Source organism: Oratosquilla oratoria, chromosome 20 (assembly GCF_046742065.1).
Source record: "Oratosquilla oratoria isolate Oo_2021 chromosome 20, ASM4674206v1, whole genome shotgun sequence".
Taxonomy (NCBI): Eukaryota; Metazoa; Arthropoda; class Malacostraca; order Stomatopoda; family Squillidae; genus Oratosquilla; species Oratosquilla oratoria.
In genome coordinates, this window is record NC_134796.1 from 22231078 (window position 1) to 22246483 (window position 15406).

Below are 15406 nucleotides of genomic sequence, written 5' to 3' on the forward strand. Positions count from 1 at the left end.
TATAAATATATTACAGCTCCAATGGTACCTGGCAACATTCCTGCTCTTTATGATTATGTACATAACAAGAATCACCAACCCCTCCCCAGTACACCGGTTGCACAGACTGGGCTTTTCCCAACCTCACAGCTTCCCTTCTTCCCTCCATCAACTATGCCAGAGCAGAGGTAAGCATTTCCTAGACATGATGTTGTTGCAAGGCTTTGTTACTCAGTTCTTTTTTTACACTGCCTTTCAGTCACTTCATATAACTCCACAAAAATTTCTTCACTGAATAGCCAATGGCTTATACCACATATCTTGGATGCTCAGAGCAGTGGATTTGTATGCAAATTAGAGAAAAAAAAATTTATCCAGTCCCCCACTATTCTGCTTGCACCAAAAGCAATGCCTCAAGGCTCATATTGTACACAGCAGTGCCTGACAGCTGAGCTTAACCTCACAGTTCCACCATATGGCAACACCCCTACCCCCACCCACACCCTTGTCCTTCCTTCCAATCTACTTTGGCCAAATATAAATCAGGTGATATCCAAGTGTCCTGTACCATTTCTCTGAGTATTTCTTTTTCTGTACATACATACATACATACATATACCAAGGCTTTTTCCCCCTTACCAGGGAGGTAGCCAAAAAGGACAGGGCATAAAATCATTCACACCCATTCCATCCCCAAAAACACTCCACACCCCTCCACCCTCCCTCTTATCTTAGCACCTCCTAGATGACGGGTCATCCCTGCACCCTGTCCACTGCCCTGGGTCAGAAGCAGTGTCGCAGGACACAGCACATCCACAGCAAGGCCGCTTCATTAAATCGGCGACCCCCCCCTCTCCGTCACCCCATATAAAGGAGAGGGCGGGGAGAAATCCCTTCGGGCTGCGTCAAAATTTTTGCTCACACACACTACCTCATCCCCCATTCCCCCGTCCATTTCACCTCATGCATCACAACATTTTCCATATACAACCATTCTCCATTCACCCCTGTCTTCTGTCCTCTCCCATCCTTCCTCAACAGACATTCCCCTCTTCCCCAAAGCCCCCTTCACCCCATCCATCCATCTCATCCTAGGACATCCCCTCATGTTCACTCCCTCCACATCTGCCTTCCATACCTCCTTTACTAGTCTTTCTTCACTCATTCTTTCCATGTGTCCAAACCATCCTAATACTCTTTCATCAACCCTATCTCCCAGCTCCCTTTCCACCCCTGTTCTCCTCCTCACTTCCTCATTTCTCACTCTATCTAGCCTAGTAACCCCCATCATACTTCTCAGACACTTCATCTCAAACACGTTCAAGTTCCTTCTCTCTTCCTCTCTTATGTTCCATGTTTCTGCTCCATACAGTGCTGTTGGCACAATTACTCCTTCATACAGTCTCCTCTTAGCATCCATTCCCAAATGTCTATTCCTCATTACACTTTTTATCCACCAAGGCATTTACTTGCTTCTCTCAATCTACATTCTACCTCCACCTTCACTCCACCTTTTCCTGCCACATTTGCACCCAAATATCTAAAACTCTCCACTTCCTCCAGTTGCTCTCCTTTAATGCTCACTTCCAGGTTACTGCCACTTTCACCCCTTGTACATCTCATCACCTTACTTTTACCCACATTTATCTTCAGCTTTCTTCTATCACACACTCTCCCAAACTCTGTCACCAACTTCCTCAATCCCTCCTCTGATCCTGCCACAAGCGCAGTGTCGTCCGCAAACAACAGCTGGCTCACCTCCCACTTTTCTCCATTTTCTTTAACCATCTCCAATCCCTTTCCCACTACCCTTGCATTCACCTCTCGCACCACCCCATCCATGTATAAGTTGAACAGCCAGGGTGACATAACGCATCCCTGACGAAGTCCCACCTTTACCTCAAACCACTCACTCTCTCCATTTCTAATCCTGACACAAGCTCTACTACTCTCATAAAAACTCTTGACAGCTCCCAGAAGCTTTCCTCCTATCCCATATATCTGCATAACCTCCCACAGTGCCTTTCTGTCTACCCTGTCGTAAGCCTTTTCCAGATCCATAAAGGCCCAGGAAACATCCTTCCCCTTTCGTATAGCTTTCTCACATATCTGTCTTACCACAAAAATCTGATCTACACAACCTCTACCTGTCCTAAACCCACACTGTTCCTCACCAATTACTCCCTCTGTTCCTCCCCTAATCCTCTCAATCAAGATCCTCCCATAAGCCTTCCCAACTACACTTAACAAGCTTATCCCTCTGAAACTACTACATTCACACTTGTCCCCCTTTCCCTTGAAAAGTGGAACTATACAAGCACTCCTCCAGTCCTCTGGCACTCTACCTTCTCTCCAGCAAACATTAAATAACCTCACCAACCAGTCCACCATCACTATACCTCCTTTTTTAAGACATTCTGCATGGCATCCATCCATACCAGGTGCCTTACCTGCTTTCATCATCTTAACTGCTGCCTTCACTTCATCCTTCCTTATTTCTCCTCCATTTTCCTCACTCATCACTCTCATTTTCTTAGCATTTCCCACTGCAGCTATCTTTCCCTCCCTATCCTCCTTCACATTAAGCAACTCCCTAAAATATTCTGCCCATCATCCCCTTACTGCCTTCTCCTCCATTATCATCTCTCCATCTGCACCTTTTACCTTTTCTTCTCTACTTGATTTGCCTCCTCTTCCTCTCTTAATTTCTTTCCAAAACATCTTTTTATTACTTCCAAAATTTTCTGTCATACTCTTACCCCATTTTACATCTGCTCTCCTCTTTGCCTCCTTTACATTTTTCTTGACTTCTCTTTTCTTTTCTTTGTACATCTCATATGACTCCCTCGTCCTATTTTGTAACCAATCTGTGTAAGCTCGCTTCTTCTCTTCTACAACCTTCTTCATTTCCTCATGCCACCATTCACTACCCTTCCTTCTATTTCCTCCTGTCCTTCTTGTTCCACACACCATCTTTGCACACTTTGTGACTCCCTCCATGATTCATCCCCATTCCTCCTCCACACCTACCTCTACTCTATCCTTCACTCCCTCCCGCTCCTCCTTCAGCTTCCTCTTGTACTCCTTCTCCATTTCCTCTTCATTTAAAGAGCTCACTCTAAGCACCTCCCTACCTTTTGTCCCTTTCCTCTTCCTCCATCTGTCCTCCTCTCTCAACTTACCTTCCACCAGAAAATGATCTGATATTCCCCCACCCTCTCCCCTTAGCACATGTATGTCCTTAACTCTTCCTATCATAATCCTATTTACCACTACATAGTCCATTAAAGCTCTATCTACCACCCTTCTCTCCACCACCCTCTCTCATGTGTACTTATGCTTGACTTTCTTCCGAAACACTGTATTTGCTATCATCAACTCTCTTTCTAGACACATTTCCACCATCAACTCTCCACTACAATTCTTTCCTGGAACTCCACATTTCCCAACCACTCCATCAATTGGATCCTTTCCTACCCTAGCATTAAGGTCTCCCAGTACTATTACATTTACACGTCTCCCTAAACCCTCTATGCACTCATTTAAATGTATCCAAAAGGCCTCCCTTTCTTCTACATTCCTCTCACTGCCAGGCCCATATGCACTTACAAAGACCCACATCTCCTTTCCCAGTTTCACCTTCATCCACATTATCCTTGAGGAAACCTCCTTCCACTCCACTACGTGTATACCTATCTCTTCACTTACTAGTATAGCCACCCCTTCCCTCCCTCGCCCTCTCTTCACTCCTGATAACCTCCCACTTACACTTCCAAACTTACAATTGCCCTTCCCTTTCAGCTTAGTTTCACTCAAAGCCAACACATCCATCTTCTCACAAACATTCTACCTATCTCTTCCCTTTTACTCTCATCTGTACCACATCCACGCACATTAAAAGACCCAAACCTTAGGGTGCTGGTCCGAGGCCTTCCAGCCCCTCTTATGCCTCTGCCTTTGCTTTTAGAAATGTCCCCTGTGGGGCTACAAGGAGAAGGATTCCTAGTCCCAATCCCCGTCCCTTTATTCTCTCCTCTTACGATCCAAGTGAGAATACTTGGTGGCAATATTCTTTTTCCTGTGGTGGGGGGAAAAGAATGTTGCCATCAAGTATTCCCACTTGGATCGTAAGAGGCAAGAAGAAAGGGACGGGGATTGGGACTAGGCATCCTTCTCCTTGTAGCCCCACAGGGCACATTTCTAAAAGTAAAAGCAAAAGCATAAGAGGGGCTGAAAGTTCTCGGACCAGCATCCTAAGGTTTGGGTCTTTTAATGTGCGTGGATGTGGTACAGATGAGAGTAAAAGGGAAGAGATAGGTAGTATGTATGTGAGAAGAAAGATGGATGGGTTGGCTTTGAGTGAAACTAAGTTGAGAAGGGAAGGGCGATTGTAAGTTTGGGAGTGTAAATGGGAGGTTATCAGGAGTGAAGAGAGGGCGAGGGAGGGAAGGGGTGGCTATACTAGTAAGTGAAGAGATAGGTAAATGTGTAGTAGAGTGGAAGGAGGTTTCCTCAAGGATAATGTGGATGAAGGTGAAACTGGGAAAGGAGATGTGGGTCTTTGTAAGTGCATATGGGCCTGGCAGTGAGAGGAGTGTAGAAGAAAGGGAGGCCTTTTGGATACATTTAAATGAGTGCATAGAGGGTTTAGGGAGAAATGTCAATGAAATAGTAATGGGAGACCTTAATGCTAGGGTAGGAAAGGATCCAATTGATGGAGTGGTTGGGAAATGTGGAGTTCCAGGAAAGAATTGTAGTGGAGAGTTGATGGTGGAAATGTGTCTAGAAAGAGAGTTGATGATAGCAAATACAGTGTTTCAGGAGAAAGTCAAGCATAAGTACACATGAGAGAGGGTGGTGGAGAGAAGGGTGGTAGATAGAGCTTTAATGGACTATGTAGTGGTAAATAGGATTATGATAGGAAGAGTTAAGGACATACATGTGCTAAGGGGAGAGGGTGGGGGAATATCAGATCATTTTCTGGTGGAAGGTAAGTTGAGAGAGGAGGACAGATGGAGGAAGAGGAAAGGGACAAAAGGTAGGGAGGTGCTTAGAGTGAGCTCTTTAAATGAAGAGGAAATGGAGAAGGAGTACAAGAGGAAGCTGAAGGAGGAGCGGGAGGGAGTGAAGGATAGAGTAGAGGTAGGTGTGGAGGAGGAATGGGGATGAATCATGGAGGGAGTCACAAAGTGTGCAAAGATGGTGTGTGGAACAAGAAGGACAGGAGGAAATAGAAGGAAGGGTAGTGAATGGTGGCATGAGGAAATGAAGAAGGTTGTAGAAGAGAAGAAGCGAGCTTACACAGATTGGTTACAAAATAGGACGAGGGAGTCATATGAGATGTACAAAGAAAAGAAAAGAGAAGTCAAGAAAAATGTAAAGGAGGCAAAGAGGAGAGCAGATGTAAAATGGGGTAAGAGTATGACAGAAAATTTTGGAAGTAATAAAAAGATGTTTTGGAAAGAAATTAAGAGAGGAAGAGGAGGCAAATCAAGTAGAGAAGAAAAGGTAAAAGGTGCAGATGGAGAGATGATAATGGAGGAGAAGGCAGTAAGGGGATGATGGGCAGAATATTTTAGGGAGTTGCTTAATGTGAAGGAGGATAGGGAGGGAAAGATAGCTGCAGTGGGAAATGCTAAGAAAATGAGAGTGATGAGTGAGGAAAATGGAGGAGAAATAAGGAAGGATGAAGTGAAGGCAGCAGTTAAGATGATGAAAGCAGGTAAGGCACCTGGTATGGATGGATGCCATGCAGAATGTCTTAAAAAAGGAGGTATAGTGATGGTGGACTGGTTGGTGAGGTTATTTAATGTTTGCTGGAGAGAAGGTAGAATGCCAGAGGACTGGAGGAGTGCTTGTATAGTTCCACTTTTCAAGGGAAAGGGGGACAAGTGTGAATGTAGTAGTTTCAGAGGGATAAGCTTGTTAAGTGTAGTTGGGAAGGCTTATGGGAGGATCTTGATTGAGAGGATTAGGAGAGGAACAGGGGGAGTAATTGGTGAGGAACAGTGTGGGTTTAGGACAGGTAGAGGTTGTGTAGATCAGATTTTTGTGGTAAGACAGATATGTGAGAAAGCTATACGAAAGGGGAAGGATGTTTTCTGGGCCTTTATGGATCTGGAAAAGGCTTACGACAGGGTAGACAGAAAGCCACTGTGGGAGGTTATGAGGATATACGGGATAGGAGGAAAGCTTCTGGGAGCTGTCAAGAGTTTTTATGAGAGTAGTAGAGCTTGCATCAGGATTAGAAATGGAGAGAGTGAGTGGTTTGAGGTAAAGGTGGGACTTTGTCAAGGATGCGTTATGTCACCCTGGCTGTTCAACTTATACATGGATGGGGTAGTGTGAGAGGTAAATGGAAGGGTAGTGGGAAAGGGATTGGACATGGTTAAAGAAAATGGAGAAAAGTGGGAGGTGAGCCAGCTGTTGTTTGCGGACGACACTGCGCTTGTGGCAGGATCAGAGGAGGGATTGAGGAAGTTGGTGACAGAGTTTGGGAGAGTGTGTGATAGAAGAAAGCTGAAGATAAATGTGGGTAAAAGTAAGGTGATGAGATGTACAAGGGGTGGAAGTGGCAGTAGACTGGAAGTGAGCATTAAAGGAGAGCAACTGGAGGAAGTGGAGAGTTTTAGATACTTAGGTGCAAATGTGGCAGGAAAAGGTGAAGTAAAGATGGAGGTAGAATGTAGATTGAGAGAAGTGAGTAAATGCCTTTGTGGATTAAAAAGTGTAATGAGGAATAGAAATTTGGGAATGGATGCTAAGAGGAGACTGTATGAAGGAGTGATTGTGCCAACAGCACTGTATGGAGCAAAAACATGGAACATAAGAGAGGAAGAGAGAAGGAACTTGAATGTGTTTGAGATGAAGTGTCTGAGAAGTATGATGGGGGTTACTAGGCTAGATAGAGTGAGAAATGAGGAGGTGAGGAGGAGAACGGGTGGAAAGGGAGTTGGGAGATAGGGTTGATGAAAGAGTGTTAGGATGGTTTGGACACATAGAAAGAATGAGTGAAGAAAGACTAGTAAAGGAGGTATGGAAGGTAGATGTGGAGGGAGTGAACATGAGGGGACGTCCTAGGATGAGATGGATGGATGGGGTGAAGGGGGCTTTGGGGAAGAGGGGAATGTCTGTTGAGGAAGGACGGAAGAGGACAGAAGACAGGGGTGAATGGAGAATGGTTGTATATGGAAGATGTTGTGATGCATGAGGTGGAATGGGTGGGGGATGGGGGTGAGGTAGTGTGTGTGAGCAAAATTTTGACGCAGCCCGAAGGGATTTCTCCCCGTCCTCTCCTTTATATGGGGTGACGGAGAGGGGGGGTCGCCGATTTAATGAAGTGGCTTTGCTGTGGATGTGCTGTGTCTTGTGACACTGCTTCTGACCCAGGGCAGTGGACAGAGTGCAGGGATGACCCGTCATCTAGGAGGTGCTAAGATGGGAGGGAGGGTGGAGGGGTGTGGAGTGTTTTCGGGGATGGAATGGGTGTGAATGATTATATGCCTTGTCCTTTTTGGCTACCTCCCTAGTAAGGGGGATAAAGCCTTGGTATATGTATGTATGTATGCTATCCAAGTGGACCACATCATCCCTTTGTCAGTTCTTCACCCATTTATCGGGTCTTTTGGACTTTCATTGCTTACCAGGCATTCTACAGGGAGGAGAAAGTACAAAAGAAGACCTTACTTATATTGTCCAACACAATTCAGTTAGGCAACACTACAAAATCCCTGCCCTGAACTCTGAGCCAATCCACTGGCTGTTGATAGACTCCTGGAGACTACATGTCTTTTGGAAGAAAGATCTTGGCAGGAGATTGGTTGATTTGTATATACATACATATATCAAAGGCTTTCTTCCCCATATAAGGGAGGTAGTCAAAAAACAAAGGCATAAAAACCATTTCCATCCATTCCATCTCTAACATACTCCACTCACCCTCCACCTTCTTCCCTCCCTCTTATCTTGGCACCTGAATGATGGGTCATCCCTGCATCTTGCCCACTGCCCTGGGTCAGAACCAGTGTTTGCCAGACACAGCACATCCACAGCAAGGCTGCTTCGTTAAATTGGCAACTCCCCTCTCTGTCCCCTCATGCAGGAAAGGAGACAGGGAGAAATCTCTTCCGGCTGTATCAATTTATTTCTCACACACACTCCCTCGCCCCCCATCCAGTACCCATTCCACCTTATGCATCACACCATCATCCATACATCAAGCCTCTCACCTGCCCTGCGCTTCACACTTACCACCTGACTTAGCTGCTCAAGAGATTAACACTCACTTCGCCTCTATCTGCCAGACCTTACCCCCCCTTAACTTCTCCGGCCTACCTGCCTACCTCCCCTCTCCCTCACCCCCTGCCCCTGTCCAGAAAGCTGACGTTGCCACTAAACTAAGTAAATTAAAGTATAACAGATCTACAACACCTTCTGATCTACCTATCAAAATCTACAAAGAATTTGCCCCAGAACTTGCCCTCCCACTTTCCTCCATAATTAATGCTTCACTGAGTCAAAACTCCTGCCCCAGTGATTGGAAAATTTCATATATCACTCCCATCCCCAAATGTCCGAACCCACAGTCACTAAGCGACCTTAGACCTATTGCTATCACCCCAATCCCAAGCCTTATATGTGAGGGTTTTGTTTTTAACTCAGTATACAACAAAATTAAAGATCAAATCGATATAAAACAGTATGGCAACATGAAATCCTCCTCCACAACTCACTATCTTGTTAATCTTCTGGACTTCTTGCACAGCCACTTAGACAAGCGCAATACTTCTCTAGCCTTGACCTTTATTGACTTCAAGAAAGCGTTTGACCTTGTTGACCATAACATTATCATCTCCAAAGCCATACAACTGGGGATCCAACCACACTTGGTAGCATGGCTAGCCGACTTCCTGACCGGACGTCAACAGGTAGTGAGGTACCAGGGAACGACATCCTCCCTCCACCCTCTAACATGTGGGGTCCCTCAAGGGACCAAGATGGGACCACTGTGCTTCCTCATCCTCATAAATGACGCATTAATGGACACCCAACATAGATGGAAATACGTCGATGACTGTACAGTTGGCATTCCCATCAACACCAGGCAGCCTGACTTTTCTTCACTACAAAACATCCTAGACAACCTCAAAACGTGGACTGAGAGCAGGAATGTGACAGTTAACCACAACAAGACCGTGGTCATGCATGTTTGTACATCCAAACAGGCGGTGGCACCACCTCAACTGTCATTAGGAACCCATTCCCTTCAGGTGGTCCAGTCCGCCAAGCTACTAGGCATCACAATAGACGACCACCTTAACTGGAACCAGCACATCAACAACATCATCAGGACAGCCTCTTACAAACTCTTCATGCTGCGCAGATTGAAGTCCCTTGGTACCCCATCACCAGATCTAAAGGGAGTCTACACCACCTTCGTACTCCCCACCCTCATGTACGCCTCCCCAGCCTGGTCATCATCACTTAACATCACACAGAGGAGCAAATTAGAGAAAGTACAAAAAAGAGCGTGCAGAATTATCTTGGGTAATCAGTATGAGGGATACGAACACGCCCTCACCACCCTCAGCTTGCCAAGATTGTCCGACAAACACAGTGAGGCACTGAATAAGTTTGGACAGGACCTAATGCTACACCCACGTCACCGTCACTTCCTCCCACCTAACACCACACCCACCCGCCATGCAACTCGGCATTCAAACAAAATCAAGCCCATCAGAGCGCCGAGAACTGACCGATACAAGAACAGTGCCATTCCATCCATTGTCCGCACAATAAACTCATCATAAATTTTAGACTAAGCATATCACTCTAATAATTACTATATTACTCATAAAAGTGCCCAATTGTATTATTGTCAGTGTATCACTGCTATCTCAATAAACCTATCATTATTATTATTATTATTATTATTATTATTCTCCATTCACCCCTATCATCTGTCCTTCCTCAACAGACATTTCCCTCTTTCCCAATGCCCCTTATATCCCATCCATCCATCTCATCCTAGGTTGGCCCCTCATGTTCACTCCTGCCACCTCTGCCTTCCACACCTCTTTTACGAGTCTTTCTTCACTCATTCTTTCCATCCCATTACTCTTTCATCAACCTGATCTCCCAACTCCCTTTCCACCCCAATTCTCCTCACCTCATCTCAAACACATTCAAACTCCTCTTTTCCTCTCTCATGATCCATTTTTGTGCCCCGGACAGTGCTGTTGGCTTAATCATTCCATCATACAACCTCCTCTTAGCATCCATTCCAAAATGTCTATTTCTCATTACACTTTTTAATCCCCCAAGGCATTTACTCGCTTCTCTCAATCTACATTCTGCCTCCACTCTTCCCTTTCCCACCACATTCACACACAAGTATCTAAAACTATCCATTTCCTCCAATCTCCCTTAATACTCACTTCCAGTCTGCTACCACTTTCTCCCCTTGTGCATCACATCACCTTACTTTTACATATATTTGAATGTTGCTCTTATCCAAATGTATAATTTTTTTTCCAGCAGTGGAGTGCAGGTAACACCACTGCAGACAGTGACACAAAACAGCCAGGTGTCTGTCTGTGCTTCAACTCCAACAAGGGATACAGGCTCCACAACATTCCCAGACTACACTGTAGCACAGGTGAGTTAACAAAATCAGTAATGAAAATATAGACAGGAATAATTCATTGGTGATTATATGAACAATGCTAACCTCTACTAACTTAGCTTCATGTTGGAGACCCATCTTCCTCTTCACCACAATGTGGAGGTGCAGACCAAAGGGGCTGATACTTGGTTATCTGGACTAGACACAAAATCTCTGTCAAATTTTACTACCATCTTTGGATATATGGAGAGTTGTCAAGCAGTTCGAAGAGATTTCTCCCCTTTATATACCCCGTCTAGGGTATTGGCTGCATTTTATTGTGGGGTTACCAACTGCTTAACTCCTTCCATACGGTGCCGCACACGTAGGCGGCATGAGGAGCAAGTGGATACGCGAGGCTGCCATATCGGCGTCTTCATTATATTTATTGTAGTTGCCCCTGCATAATGACATACTCTCTAAACTGTCTTCATCACATTTTCTATGGTTATCAAAATTCACGGGTGAAAGAGAGAACGATCGATATAAGTGGTGACTATATTTTATGATGTGAGTATTATTACGACACATCGTATGTCTGACAGCTAATGCTGCCCGCGAGATTTTGAACCGTACTGAAGAGGTTAAGCAGAAGTAGACAAACATGAGGGGGTAAAAGGGACATTGAGAAAGAGGGGAATGTCTGTTGAGAAAGGATGGGAGAAGATAGAGGTGAATGGAGAGCGGTTGTGTATTTACCTAGTTGTAATGTACGGGAGGGGAGCTATGCTCGTGGTGACCCGTCTTTGTATCTCTCAGCCTCAAGTTTTATCTTAAAATCTTGTATAGTGTTTGCACATACTGTTTTGTTGTCTAATTTGTTCCATGTATTTATTGCTCTATGTGGGAAACTGTTCCTTTTCAGGTTTTTTGTATAACTGTCCTTTTTCAGTTTTTTTCCATGTCCTCTTGTTTTATCGTTGTCCCACACTAACAAGTCATTCCTGTCTAAAACTTCCATTCCTTTCATTATTCTCTAGATAGCCAGCAAATCTCCTTTCTCTTCCTTGTTCCAGAGTTGGTAGATTCAATTTGGACAGTCTTTGCTCATATAAAAGTTCGGCGAGAGTCAGTGCTAATTTGGTTGTCACTCTTTGTATTCTTTCTAGTTTCTTAATATTCTTTTTGGTACTGGGTGTCCAATGTAATGCTGTGTACTCAAGTTTTGATCTTATTAGTGTGGTTAGTATTTTCTTTATCATTTCTTCATCCATATAAGCAAATGCCACTTTGATTGACCTCAATAAGTTGTAGGTTTCTCCGACTATTTTATTTTTATGCTTATCTGGTTTCATGTCCTTTCCAATCATCACTCCAAGATCTTTATCATAGTTTGTTTTATTTATTTTTTCTTCCCCAATTCTGTAATCATTTGATATTCTGTTTTTACTCTTTCTGAATTCCATTATACTGCATTTCTTTATATTAAGTTTTACTTCCCACTTTTGAGTCCAATTCCAGAACGTGACCAGATCTTGTTGCAATGAGTTGCAGTCCTCTTCCGTTTTTACCTTCTTTAGTAATTTTGCATCATCTGCAAAGAAATTCATATAGCACTCCACGCCTTCATTCATGTCATTAATGTATACGGCGAACATGATCAGGGCCAGTACTGATTCTTGCGGGACACCACTTTTTACTTCTTCCCAGTTGGAGAATTTTTCTCTAATTACAACTCTCATTTTCCTCCCAATCAGGAAGTCATTCATCCATTCCAATAATTTTCCTCTTGACTCTATCTTCTAGTCTTTCATCCATTCCAATAATTTTCCTCTTGACTCTATCTTCTTTATTAATTTCCTATGTGGTACCTTATCAAATGCCTTTTGCAGGTCCAGAAAAGCCCAGTCCGCCCACCCATCTGTTTCTTGTATTATGTCTATTAATCTTGAGTAAATGTAGTAGTTTCAGAGGGATTAGCTTGTTAAGTGTAGTTGGGAAGGCTTATGGGAGGATCTTGATTGAGAGGATTAGGAGAGGAACAGAGGGAGTAATGGGTGAGGAAAAGTGTGGGTTTAGGACAGGTAGAGGTTATGTAGATCAGATTTTTGTGGTAAGACAGATATGTGAGAAAGCTATAGGTAAGGGGAAGGATGTTTTCTGGGCCTTTATGGATCTGGAAAAGGCTTACGACAGGGTAGACAGAAAGGCACTGTGGGAGGTTATGCAGATATACAGGATAGGAGGAAAGCTTCTGGGAGCTGTCAAGAGTTTTTATGAGAGTAGTAGAGCTTGCATCAGAATTAGAAATGGAGAGAGTGAGTGGTTTGAGGTAAAGGTGGGACTTCGTCAGGGATGCATTATGTCACCCTGGCTGTTCAACTTATACATGGATGGGGTGGTGCGAGAGGTGAATGCAAGGGTAGTGGGAAAGGGATTGGACATGGTTAAAGAAAATGGAGAAAAGTGGGAGGTGAGCCAGCTGTTGTTTGCGGATGACACTGCGCTTGTGGCAGGATCGGAGGAGGGATTGAGGAAGTTGGTGACAGAGTTTGGGAGAGTGTGTGATAGAAGAAAGCTGAAGATAAATGTGGGTAAAAGTAAGGTGATGAGATGTACAAGGGGTGAAAGTGGCAGTAATCTGGAAGTGAGCATTAAGGGAGAGTAACTGGAAGAAGTGGATAGTTTTAGATATTTGGGTGCAAATGTGGCACGAAAGGGTGGAGTGAAGGTGGAGGTAGAAAGTAGATTGAGAGAAGTGAATAAATGCCTTTGTGGATTGAAAAGTGTAATGAGGAATAGACATTTGGGAATGGATGCTAAGAGGAGACTGTATGAAGGAGTGATTGTGCCAACAGCACTGTATGGAGCAGAAACATGGAACATAAGAGAGGAAGAGAGAAGGAACTTGAACGTGTTTGAGATGAAGTGTCTGAGAAGTATGATGGGGGTTACTAGGCTAGATAGAGTGAGAAATGAGGAAGTGAGGAGGAGAACAGGGGTGGAAAGGGAGCTGGGAGATAGGGTTGATGAAAGAGTATTAGGATGGTTTGGACACATGGAAAGAATGAGTGAAGAAAGACTAGTAAAGGAGGTATGGAAGGCAGATGTGGATGGAGTGAACATGAGGGGACGTCCTAGGATGAGATGGATGGATGGGGTGAAGGGGGCTTTGGGGAAGAGGGGAATGTCTGTTGAGGAAGGACGGGAGAGGACAGAAGACGGGTGAATGGAGAATGGTTGTATATGGAAAATGTTGTGATACATGAGGTGGATTGGACAGGGGAAGGGGGGGTGAGGTAGTGTGTGTGAGGAAAAAGTTTGACGCAGCCCGAAGGGATTTCTCCCCGTCCTCTCCTTTATATGGGGGGATGGAGAGGGAAGGTCTCTGACTTAATGAAGCGGCCTTGCTGTGGATGTGCTGTGTCCTGCGACACTGCTTCTGACCCAGGGCAGTGGACAGGGTGCAGGGATGACCCGTCATCTAGGAGGTGCTAAGATGGGAGGGAGGGTGGAGGGGTGTGGAGTGTTTTCGGGGATGGAATGGGTGTGAATGATTATATGCCTTGTCCTTTTTGGCTACCCGCCTGGTAAGGGGGAAAAAGCCTTGGTATATGTATGTATGTAAAAGCAGATCAAGTTTGTTGGACACGATCTCCCTTGTCTGAATCCAAATTGATTTGGGTTCAGTATAGATTTTTCTTCCAGGTTAAATAACCCATCTATTTTTGACAACTCTCACAAATTTTTGCTATTGTGCTTGTTAGTGAGACCGTTCTGTAGTTTGATGGATCTTTCTTATCACCTCCCTTATAAATTGATACAATGTTTGCCTTCTTATAGTCCAGTGGCACTTTTCCTTCTTTAAGTGAGAATTTAATTATATATTTTGGAGGAGAGCAGATGTGAAATGGGGTAAGAGTATGACAAATTTTTGAGAGTAATAAAAAGATGTTTTGGAAAGAAATTAAGAGAGGAAGAGGAGGTGAATCAAGTAGAGAAGAAAAGGTAAAAGGTGCAGATGGAGAGATGATAATGGAAGAGAAGGCAGTAGGGGGAAGATGGGCAGAATATTTTAGGGAGTTGCTAAATGTGAAGGAGGATAAGGAGGGAAAGATAGCTGCAGTAGGAAATGCTAAGAAAATGACCATGATTAGTGAGGAAAATGGAGGAGAAATGAGGAAGGATGAAGTGAAGGCAGTTATTAAGATGATGAAAGCAGGTAAGGCACCTGGTCTGGATGGATGCCATGCAGAATATCTATAAAAAAGGAGGTATAGTGATGGTGGACTGGCTGGTGAGGTTACTTAATGTTTGCTGGAGAGAGGGTAGAGTGCCGGAGGACTGGAGGAGTGCCTGTATAATTCCACTTATCAAGGGAAAATGGGACAAGTGTGAATGTAATAGTTTCATAGGGATTAGCTTGTTAAGTGTAGTTGGGAAGGCTTATGGGAGGATCTTGATTGAGAGGATTAGGAGAGGAACAGAGGGAGTAATTGGAGAGGAACAGTGTGGAATTAGGACAGGTAGAGGTTGTGTAGATCAGATTTTTGTGGTAAGACAGATATGTGAGAAAGCTATAGGAAAGGGGAAGGATGTTTTCTGGGCTTTTATGGATCTGGAAAAGGCTTATGACAAGGTAGACAGAAAGGCACTGTGGGAGGTTTTGCAGATAGACAGGATAGGAGGAAAGCTTCTGGGAGCTGTCAAGAGTTTTTATGAGAGTAGTAGAGCTTGTATGAGGATTAGAAATGGAGAGTGAGTGGTTCGAGGTAATGGTGGGGCGGAGGGATGGGGGGTGAGGTAGTATGTGTGAGCAAAATT

At 44.3% G+C, this 15406-nt stretch overlaps 1 protein-coding gene across 15 annotated transcripts in view; it reads left to right on the top strand.

Moving 5' to 3' along the window:
- LOC143036396 (E3 SUMO-protein ligase RanBP2-like) overlaps nt 1–15406 on the top strand; it is a 381916-nt gene that overhangs the window by 118410 nt on the left and 248100 nt on the right. For 14 of the 15 annotated variants that reach the window (XR_012967350.1, XM_076203706.1, XM_076203712.1 and 11 more), the window contains 2 exons: nt 17–167; nt 10516–10636. Coding sequence is in view for 14 of the 15 variants with exons in the window: in XM_076203706.1 (XP_076059821.1) it covers nt 17–167; nt 10516–10636 (272 nt within the window). In the remaining variant the exon portion in view is untranslated. The remainder of the gene's footprint in view (nt 1–16; nt 168–10515; nt 10637–15406) is intronic. The other variant, XM_076203709.1, reaches the window with a different exon arrangement.